Raw genomic sequence first — 11,575 nt, forward strand, 5'->3', positions numbered from 1 at the left:
TGTTTATTTTTAAATCATTTATTTATTTATTTATTTGGTACAGGGTCTTGCTACACATCTGGCAGTGGTCCTCCTGTCTCAGCCTCCCTAGTGCTGGCTTTACAGGCATGTGCCACCACACCCAGTTTCAGTTGCTGGACCAGCAGGCCCAGGGTCCACGGTGGGCATGGCATGTGGTACTGGGTGTTGAACCCGGGTCCTTGGCTTGCCAGGCAGGCACTTAGACCATGGAGCTGTCTCTCTAGCCCCTCATTTACTTTAAAGTGAACTCTTAAATCTTGTAAGAGTAGGAATCAAGATGTATCATGTGCAGATACAAATCATTATGTACACCTAAATTGTACCTGTGAACTTAAATGTTAAAGATCTTATGAAAGTAATCCTTCCTTGTTATTCTCTAGCCTAAATTCCTACTGTTCTAATAAAACTATGAAAAGTGAGAGTCCTGTCATTCACCCGAAGTTGTTGGTTTTGTCTTGTTGGGTACTCTTGATGCATACTCTTAATTAGAACAAAACAGTTCTATCTAGAATACACAAAAATCTCTTAGATCATTGTAGCAAAAGATGTTGATTTAATTTGAGAAGTTATTGAAAATATAAGTCATTTTCTATCTTCAGAAGTTGATATTCAAACGGAGTGAGCTGGGAACAAGTAAAAAGAGCAGATTTTGTGCCGTGTGTGTGTGTGTGTGTGTGTGTGTGTGTCTATATGCATTTTAAAGATTTTTGTTTCTGTATGTGTATGTATTTAAGGTTAGTACTGATACACGGTGTGGTCAAATATGAATGATGTGAATGTTGAAGTAAAATCTATTCCAGTGAAAATTTATTAAAAATTATTGTAGGGTCCTGAATCCATTTAAAAAGTTTATGACAGTGTATATTAATATCATTTGCCTTATTCACTGGATCTGTACCATGAATCTTCTGCAGTGCACACAGAGTCAAAATGACCATGAATGGTAAACATTTTGAATCAATTCAGAACATTCAGACAGCCATGAAAAGATATCTACAGCAGACTTCCAGAGCTGCTTCCAAAAGTGGCCAGAAAAAATATGGGGTAAGCAGGGCCAGTGGGACAGCTCAGCAGACTGAGCGTCTGCTTAGGCAGCAACAGGGGCTGGGGTTCAATCCCTGGCACCATGTGCTGTGCTAGCCACCCCCACCCCAGGTACGCTGAGCCGACTGACTGAGTCCTGGTGTGGTGGTGTGCAAATGTAATCCCAGTGCTGGGGAGACTCATAACAGGAGGATCGCTGTGAGTTCAAGCTGTGTAGTGAGACCCTGCACACACACACACACACACACACACACACACACACACACACACGGAAAACAGATGAAGATAAAAGGAAAATATACATATTTCATGAGTACCTTTATCATGATGCAATTGTCACAAATAGAAAAAGAAGTAATACTTGCTAACACTGTTCTAGTCCTTGGGCAGGTGGCCCTGGCAGGACTGTGCACCCCGCTGCCCTGGCAGGACTGTGCACCCCGCTGCCCTGGCAGGACTGTGCACCCCGCTGCCCTGGCAGGGCCCGCTCTGGACCTGTTGCCTGAGTGCATGGCGTGGTGTCGCGCTTCCCCAGCCACTCTCACGTGCGCATGTCCCACCACGCCACGTTACCCATCACCCCTGTCGTGAGGAGACATTTTAGGGAAAGAATTCTTTTATTTTTTTTCTTTTCTATCCTATTATGTACTGAATGTTACAGCGGCTAAAGCATTATTTCAAATCTATGATTTTTGTTTGTTTGTTTGGTTGGTTGATTTTTTTTGTTTTGCGTAACCAGGGATTGAACTCAGGCCCTTATGCTTGCCAGGGAAGCACTTATTCTACTGAGCCATCTCCCTGGGCCCCCAAATCTATATGCCGTTGTCACAGTAAAACTAACCTCAGATTTAGATAACTAGATTTTAATTGTTCAACATTCCAAGAAGCTTTCCTGATACTTTTTCCACATCACAGGTCCATATCACTTTATGAACTTACAACCAAAAATATTTCCTGTTTAGTAAGACTGGAAAGTGGGGGTGAAGAGACCAAGTTCCATGTTCCACATGCCTGGCTCCTCGCAAGGCAGGGACCGGCACAGAGGGCCTGATGGGCCTGAGCGCGAGGTGTTGAGTATCTAAGGTGTGCAGAGCTGTCAGTGGTAGAAAGACAAGTAAGAGAACACGTGTCGGGAGCAGTCATCAGGCAGTGGTGACTCCATGTTTTCCATATTCAGGGCCTTTTTTGGGTACAGCAGTGATGGGCATTTGGGATCCAGCAGTGAGCAAGGTAGGTGGATCTGTCCCTTCAGAGGTAATCTTATAGGAAAACAGTGACATATATACGTATGTGCAACTCACATAGAGTTTTAAAAAGCATCTACTGAGATGCTATAAAAAAAGAAAGATTAAGGAAGACTCTGGAGTACCACAGTTGGGACCACTTAAACAGTGTGGTCAGGGTTGGTTTAATCAAAATGTGGAAGAGTTGAGTAGGCCATAACAGCATTTGGAGGAAGAAATTGCTAAGCAAGGGCATAGCCAGTTCAAGGCCCAAGAGTATATAGAGGGTACAGTGAGGCCCAGTGGGAAGCCGGGGTAATCATGTAACACCTTCAAAGCCATTCTGAAAACTTGGGCTTTCCCTCTGAATTATGGGAGAATATTGAGAGTTTTACAGCACGGATACTCTGGTTGTATGAGAACAAGGGAGGGCCCTTTTGTAGTCCAGGTAAGAGATGCTGCTTAAATCTGCCAAGTGGTAGCAGGGAAAGCAGTCAGATTGTGGGTATTTTTAAAGTGAGAATCAACACAGCTTCCCAATGATATAAGGCAGAGAAAGTAAACATGCAGGAGCTCAGATTCAGGAAGAAAAATAGGGGATGAGATTATATGTGATTTTTCGGTGGTATTTTCCATACTTTCTAAATGTTCTGCATTACCAACACTTCATACACTACGCTGCGATGTGCAGAAGTCTGTATCTGGTCTTATGGTTACCCTGTTCCCTAAGCCTTAGGGTGACTTCTGCCTAGGCAGTGTCGATTGTGATGTCACTATTGCCTTCATCTCTTCCTGAGAGGCAAGAGGCTTCTAAGACTCTCTTAGCCTCAGTCACCTTTATGTTGGACCAGGGAGGCATTGGTGACAAGTAGCAACAACTCTGCCTGTGCCGCAGCTGCATATGGAGCGCTCATCATAACTTCTAGAGTTTTAATGGGGTAAGAGGAGATGTGGTGTCTGCGGACTTTAGACTTCCCGCCTTGCAAGGAGAGTCAGGCTCTAAGATGGACAGGGCTACAAGAAGAGAGTGATGAGGTCCCTACAAAAGAGAATGCTGACAACTGGAGGCCCCTGAGGAACGCAGAACCGTTTGGCCCCAAAGAGAATAAGGTAAGGCTGACACTGTGTTGAGATACAGATCTTGCTTTAAAAATAAATAAATAAATAAATAAATAAATAAATCTCATTACAGAGGTGAATCAGATGCTAGTGATACAAAAACAGCTCCTCCCCAGCTGGGCAAAGTGGTGCATGTCTACGATCCAACACTAGGGGAGGCTGAAGCAGGGACATTGCAAGTTCCAATCCCTCCTGGGCATTTTAGCAAGACTTTGTCTCAAAATTTAAAAATATCTAAATAAAAGGGGCTAAAGATAAAGCTCACCTGTAGAACTGCCCTGGATTTGGTTCCCCAGTACTGCCCCCCAAACCTCCTCCTCTTAAGGAGATTCATTTTAATTGGCCAGTAATGATGGGACACACAAAACTGATTATCCTGAACTAAAATCAAGGCCATGGAGCTGGAGAGATAGCTCAGCAGCATAAGCACCTGCCTGGCAACCGCAAGGTCCCAAGTTCGATCCCTGGTACCGCAAAAAAATAAAATAATGTAAAATCAAGGCCATCACGTATATCTGTTGAACTACATGCCCAGGAAGTGTCTGAAAGTCTGGGGGAATGGACAGAATTAGCAATAACTTCCTGACAGTCATAGATTCTCAGCTGATGGCATCCCCGCTCCCCTTGCTTGAAATTTACAAAGTACCATTGGTGAAAACGTTGCTAAAGCTTCATAACTGGAGACCCAGAACAGCACAATCTCATTTCTCCTCTGTATCTTTCCTTATTAAAAACATGCATAATATAGAATTTACCATTTTAACTTGCTTTTGTACAGTTCAGTGGTGTTATGTTTAAACTCTTGTGCATCAACTGGCACTTTGCATTTCCAGAACTAGTTTCATCTTTAAAAACCCAAACTTAACCCAGTAAACAGTGTCCCCCATTATTCCCTCCCCCGGCCTCTAACAGCCACCACTCTATGTTATGCCTCTGTACCTCTGACTGTCGTCGGGTGCCTGATGCGATGGAGTCATGCATAACCTCCTGTGTGTGGTTTATTTTGTGTAGCATAACGTTCCAGGTTCACAGATAGGGTAGCAGTATCCAACCTTGCTTTGTAAGTTGCTGAGCAATGTTTCACTGTATGACAGATCACATTTTGTGCAGCCGTTTGTCTCTTGGTGGATATTTGGGTTCTGCCTCTTAGCTATCATGAGTAATTAACACAGTGTTCAAATATCTATTCTTGCTTCTCCTCTCAGATCTTTCAGGTATTTGGGTAGAAGTGAACTTGGGGGATATGGAAATTTTGTTTCTAATTAATTGAAAGACCTGCCACATATTTTGCACAGTTGATACATCTTCTCACCTTCCTGGTACCAGTGCCCAGGGATTCTACCTTTCCCACACCATTGCTGGTAGTTGTTTGCTTTTATTTAGTGCAGGGTCTACAAAGTCTACAGAGTCTCATTACAAGAATTGGACTTGTAGTGATTCTCCTGCTTTCAGCTTCCCAAGCACTGGGATTACAGGCACACACCACCATGCTCGTCTCTATTGATATCTCAGTGTGCCCTGGGGGCAGGCTGGGAATTGAACCTCCAACCCCTGTGTCTACCTAAGCAGGTACTTTAATCCACTCAGCTATCTGGCCAGCCCTGCCAGTACTTTCAAATGGCATAATAGGAGGGAGGAAGTGGCTTCTGTTTTCACTCTGGGTCTAAAAGACACAGTCTGTGCTGCACCCCTTTCCACAGCAGAGTGTGGGCGGTCTTCTCTTACACCTTCACACATGTTAGCACTTCTGCCTGGAAGACCTGGCCACTCGATGGCCTCACCCAGAGGCAATATTTGTCCCGAGCTTTCTTCCCCCAAGGCCAGCTGTGGCCCTTTGCTGTAGTCCTATAACCCTTCATTCCTTCCGCTTTACAAATGTGCATCCGTCACACACAGGATATGTATATAGTTCTGCAAGGTTTGACTGGCCAGCATCACTGTTGAGATAAAGAGTAGTTGTCACCTGGAATAGTCCTCCAGAGCCTCTGTCGCCAGCCCCGTTTCCTTCCTTGTGCCCCAATCTGAGACTATGGATTTACCTTTTCAGGAGCAACACATAAGTGAATTATTTATTGTGTGGTCTTTTGAGTCTGGCTCCTCCCCTGAGCATTTGTGATTCACTCATGTGTGTATAGCTGTAGTCCCTCCGCTGTATTGCTTAGCAATATTCCATTATACAGATGCACCCAAGTTTGCCCATTTTCCATCTGAGAAATATTTATTTAGGGTAAGCTTTCATATAAAGTTTCTAGGAAATTTTCTATAAATTTTAATTAAGTAGCCAAGAGTGGTATTGCTGAGCTGTAAGTTAAATTTTTAACTTTATTAGAAATGGCCAGAACATTTTCCAAAATGATTATTATCATTTTGTACTTCCACCAGCAGTGTATGAGAGTTCCAATTATGTTATATCCTCTCTAGCACTTGGTATTTTTTCAATTTGCAATATCATTTTGGTCATCCTTGTAGGTATTTTTCATCACGTGTCTTTTCCTAATGACTAATAGTATAGAATACCTTTTAATGTTTGTTTCATCTGATTATCTTCCTTGGTGAAATACCTATTCAGATTTCTTTTTTATCTAATACTCAGTTGTGTATTATTTCTGAATTTTGAGAACTACTTATATATTCTGAATACAACTCCTGTCTGAGATATGTGACTTGCTAACACTTTCTCCCAGTAGACGATTTAACTTTTATTCTGTCAGAGAACAGATTCTTTCAAAGAGCAGAAGTTTCTAATTTGATGAAAAGCAACTTATCAGTTTGTTCTTTTATAGGTCACACTTTTGATGTCTAAGAGATTGTTGCCTAACCTAAGATCACAATGATTTTCTTCTTTTTCCTTGCAGAAGTTTCATAGTTTCAGGTCTTGTACATTGATGTATGGTCCATTTTAAGTCTATTTTTGTGAATAGCACAAAGCATAGATTAAGATTCAACTGTTTCAGTACCATCTGTTGGAAACACTACCCTTTCTGCATTAAATTGCCTGTGCAGTTTCATTGAAAATCAGCTGAGCACGTCCTGTGCCTAACTACTGGATTCATATTTTGTTCATGATCTATGTGCCTGCCTTTTCCGGTACCGCAGGTCTTAATGTCTATTACTTTTGTATATGCAGCCCTTGCAAAAGGTGGTATGTGCTGCCCAACACTGTTGTCTTGCACAGTTGTTTTGCCTGTAATAGTTTGCTTGCATTTCTAAGAATCAGCATGATGAACTCTATACAGAACACTGCTGGTTTTTTCCTTTAAATTTCTTGTTGCATCTACATCTCATTTGCAGGCAATTGAATTTCTTTTATCATTTATATCTTTCAGCATGGAGTTGTTGTACATATTTTGTAGGTTATAAGTACTCATTTTATATTTTTAATTTCAATTCCTAATTATTCATTGCTATGGTATTTTTTACATTTAAAAAATAATGTAAATTTAACATGACAATATTTTAATAATCCATAAATTATATTGAAAATATAACATGTTTTCAATTATATTCCCTTAACGTAGTACATTTTCAATGGTTAGTTATGTAAATAGAGTGTATTTTGAACTTTATATTTATATATACCAAATATATATACATATATTATAGGCACAAGAAACTATTAATATATACATATGCATATAGATATTAGAGGACACTGGCCAATTTCAATAATGCAACCTGCATCTCTGCATTTATGACTGAAATTCTAGTAAATTAGCGAGGGGTAGGATATTGTACAACACTTCTGTGTATGTTTGTCAGAATATATTTCAAATTATTATTGAAAGCGAATTGCAGTTTTAAGTGTGTGCAGATGTGATTTTTGGCTAGCAAAACTGTTTTGAATATTTATCTATGGTATTTTCTTGGCAAAGAAAATAAACATTTGTTCCCATTGCATGACTTTAACAGATCAGTAGACGTCCCAGGAACACTCCAGGGAAGAAGCCTTGGCCAGGCAAAGTGTCTTATGAAACGTCGGCGTCTTTGAGTAGTACTTGTTACAGTCACTTATATTATTATACAACTCAAATTGTTATTGAATAAGAATTTTAACCAATTTTTAAATGAGCTTTAAAGGATTTATAATTTTGGCCTTTAACTTGAGAAATTATTATAATTCCAATATGGATTATGGTGTTTATTCAGTCCTTACTACTTTACCATAGTGAAGGAAATACAGCTTTGAGAGTTGCTGAGACAGGAAGATGTGATTGGATTTTCCATCCTTAGAGAATAACTGAGCCCAGAGCGGCTGCTAGTGGGAAAGGTGAACTTACAAATCTCAGTATTCTTAAACAATGTCTGAGTGAAAAATATATCTGACAAGTATTTACTGTGTACTTAGCTCAGTGTGGGGAAAAGTCATGAAAGATATGTAAGTTTGTCACAGCTTTTTGGAGCTTTTCTTGTACCGTTAATAAGAGAAGACTAATTCCATGTCATAAAATTGCACATTAGGCTACACTGCTGAGAAGCCTGGGCACTAAAATGCAGAATTTGAAGTGGCACCGCAATGAGGAGTTGTCCGAGGCCAGCAGAGGGTCAGAGGGAAGTGGTGGGCTCGGCAGAAGCCAGAGCGTGTCTGCAGTTCTTAATGAAAACTTCACTGATTGTAAACAAGATTGAAAGTGACTTTTTAAGCTTTATTTTTAAACTTGTTTATGCTTAAATGAAAAGTTGCAAAAATAGTAGAGAATTCTGATGTATCCTTCCTGCAGCTTCCTAGGAGGGGAACATATTTGTTCATAGTGCAGCCCTTGACAGACATTCTACTCAGGTTTTGCGTTGGATAATGAAATCCCTGGAACTGCCTGCTGAGGAAGCATAGTTAAAAGGTGCTGCAGGAGAGGCGTTCATGTGCTCATTAGGTTATCTTCTGCTGATCACTTTTCTACAGAACTGATTCAGAAGTCTTAAAACATGTAACTGGGATACTATGCAGAGAAGATTTTACTATTTTTAATAAAAAGTTTTAAAAATTCTTTTTCACAGTATTTCAATGAATAGCTGCTTACCTGAGGCATGTCAGATAAATATTTATACACCTTTAGCTGCCTCTAGTGAAGGAAAACAATGCAGAATGACTTCTTTTGTTGCATTTCACATTGACTTTTGACTGTCAGGATTACTTTGTAAATGGCCATTTTACCAGTTAAGTCAGGTAAACTTGCCTTTTACAAGTTAAGCATGTGTGGAGTGTTGACAATACCAACTAGGCAAGGAGCTAAGAATGACAATAGAAAAGTCATCCTGTAGACCAGGGAGATAGCTCAACAGAATAAGCGCTTCCCTGGCAAGCACAATAGCCTGAGTTCAGTCCCTGGTTCTGCTAAAAAAAGAAAAGAAAAGAAAAGAAAAGAAAAGAAAAGAAAAGAAAAGAAAGTCATCCATGTTGATCAGGAGCTAAAGCATCAAAATATACTTATGATAGATATTTTAAAATGATAAAGAAGTTTATTTCCCATAAAATACAATTGAGAATGAACCACCCCCAACTCACTATTAGCTCACATTACATACAGAGCTCTCTCAGGGTACATTGAATACATTTGGCAGCATCTAAAGGATTTCCCTGTTGTCTGCATTTATTAATTATAAACTGAAAATAAAATATTATAAAGATTTCCAGTCCAAATTATGTTTTGCCATGTTTCTTTTCTTTTCTTTTTTTATTTTATTTTCCATAATTTTATTGAGAGACAAATAGCAATGAGACAGTTTCAAATCATATTGGTAGGACAGTTCCAATAATTAACACATTGCATACTGTCTTCCTAGTGGTTATTTGTTGTACAAGATGCAGACATGATATCCTATTTACAAACACTATTAGAACAAATCACTCTATTCATTTAGTTAAGAGAATGTAACTATATATCTATCCTAACCATTTTGAATACACAGATACAAAATAGACATTCATCTATATCCCCCTCTTTTGTTAAATTCCATCATTTAAATATTATAGATGTGTTAACTCAGCAAAATATTCCAAAAGAGTCCAATAGCCCATAATAGTATTGGGTCTTCCACTTCACTGGCAATGTCAGAAATTGTTGACCTGAGTCCCCTACAGCTCAACATAACACCATGGCTTTACTTCTTATACTTCGTTTTTATACTTTTCTGCTGGATGATTAATACCAAGATAAGCAAGACCTATGCAACAAGAGTTGTAGCTTTTGGGTCTGATAAGGTCAGTGAAATCCCCTCAGGATTTATCCTGAGACCCTGTACCTCAGATTGTATAGATCCTTTGTCATTGTCAGCCATGTGGATGAGTCACGGCCATTACTTGGCCACTGTGCTCTCTGTGAAAGCCTGAGAGAATGTTTTCTCTCCATGTGACTGTCCTTAGGCATACTCTACATCATCGATCACTTTCCTCTTTGTCCCCATAATCTCCTTGATCAGAAAATTTGGGACACTACTGAGTTACATGATGTTACAGTACAAGATCTCATATGTCCTGAGTCTTAATTGACCTTGGAAGGCTAGGGCCAAAATGTTTTCCTTGTGGCCCTCCTTTTTCTCTAATTTTGGTCTGCAAACTTAGGTTGTTAACCCTCCAGAAGACAAGCTTATTGTTATTACCATACAACCTAGGCTGTTAAGCTTAACTTCACTATCTGTCTGAATATCAAACATCTTAGGCATAACATGGAACAGGTAGTTTTCATCAAATATTGATATGTTAAACTTAAGTCCCTACAGAATATGATGAAAAACATTTAAAAAACAGAATATATTTTAAAAATAGGCATAAAGAATTATATAAGTCTCATGTTTACAGGTCAGTCCAAAAATCTAACCATATACAACCTTATAGCAGGACAGTCCCACAACATTCCTTTTCCTGTCTCCTGCCTTCATTCACCGCCTCCTTCTTTTTGAACAATCAATCTACCCGAGAGACAGCACAGCAGCAACTGACATGTCATGATAAGCAGCCCATACTCAGAAGACCAGAATGACAGGTACTCCAAGCACGAACCTACTATTATAAATTGCCATCTTCAGTGCAGTTGCTTAGTTCACAGGTGTCTGTATATATAGTCAGTCAGGGTGAGAATCATTCCAATTAACTGCTAGATTCAAAAATCTTCTGAAGATTCTCAGGATCATTATCTTGCCCATATTCTACATATAGCTGTATTGACATGATTTTTAACTCTCCATATATCATCTTTTTAAAATATGCCTTATATGGACAAGGAATTGGACAGCACTTTAGTAAAAATCCAGATGTTAAGGTTGATGTTTTTTACTGTGTGAGACTCACCAAGAGAAACAAGTCAAAATGATCCAGTATTAGAAACTTAACCTTTACTCCTCAAATGCCAGAAATAGAAGCTTTTAATAGATAAGTCATAAGAGAAACTTTAGGTTTTTAAAAAAATCACATGAGAGCACAGAAAAAATATGGCTTTTGATTTGGTCATATCTTTCAAGAGACAAAAAAGAGGCTGATTTTAGAAATCGCTTTGCATTCTTTTCTTTTGGTTTATTTGCTTGAGACAGGATCTCACTATGCAGCTCAGGCTGGCCTCGAACTCACTAAGTAGCCCAGGCTGGTGTTGAACTGTCAGTGATTCTCCTGCCTCAGCCTCATAAATGCTGGGATTACAGGCATGTGCCACCACACCTAGCTCCATTTTATAGTTTTTTTCAGTGAAAATAGGTTGTTTCATCCTCAGATCTTCACATCATAGATTTCCCCCACTGCTTTTTTAATTTTATGTATTTGGTACAGGGTCTCCTGTTCCAGCTCCTGAGCACTGGCATTATAGGCACATGCCACCACGCCTGGTCTTGGTGGCTGGCATGTTAGGCCCTCGGCATGGGCGCCAGGGGAGGCAGAGTGGGAGAGGGATCAAATCCAGGTCCCTGCACTAGCCACACAGGCGCTTGACTGCTGATCTATCACCCTGGCCCTGTCACTGCTTTTTAATATTTTAATTCATATTACATTTTAATTTTTTTCAAAATTTTATTGATAAACAGCAATGAGACAGTTTCAAATCAAATCGGAAGTACAGTTTCAACAAATAACACACTGCATATATTCTTCTTAGTGGTTAATTGTTGTACAAGATGCGGACTTGAGATCCTATTTACAAACACCATTAGAACAAATCATTCTATTCATTAAGAGAATGCAACTATAT

At 39.6% G+C, this 11,575-nt stretch overlaps 1 protein-coding gene across 5 annotated transcripts in view; it reads left to right on the forward strand.

Moving 5' to 3' along the window:
• The window catches only part of Cep112 (centrosomal protein 112), a 722,997-nt gene that overhangs the window by 492,147 nt on the left and 219,275 nt on the right, over nucleotides 1–11,575 (forward strand). The window contains exon 1 of one of the 5 annotated variants that reach the window (XM_004630041.2): nucleotides 3,139–3,398. The exons of the other annotated variants lie outside the window; for them this stretch is intronic. Within the exon in view, the coding sequence (XP_004630098.1) occupies nucleotides 3,237–3,398 (162 nt within the window). The 5' untranslated portion in view covers nucleotides 3,139–3,236. Of the gene's footprint in view, nucleotides 1–3,138; nucleotides 3,399–11,575 lie in introns of those variants that run through there. 5 annotated transcript variants of the gene reach the window in all.

The sequence above is a fragment of the Octodon degus genome, unplaced genomic scaffold (assembly GCF_000260255.1).
Source record: "Octodon degus isolate 3935 unplaced genomic scaffold, OctDeg1.0 scaffold00033, whole genome shotgun sequence".
Taxonomy (NCBI): domain Eukaryota; kingdom Metazoa; phylum Chordata; class Mammalia; order Rodentia; family Octodontidae; genus Octodon; species Octodon degus.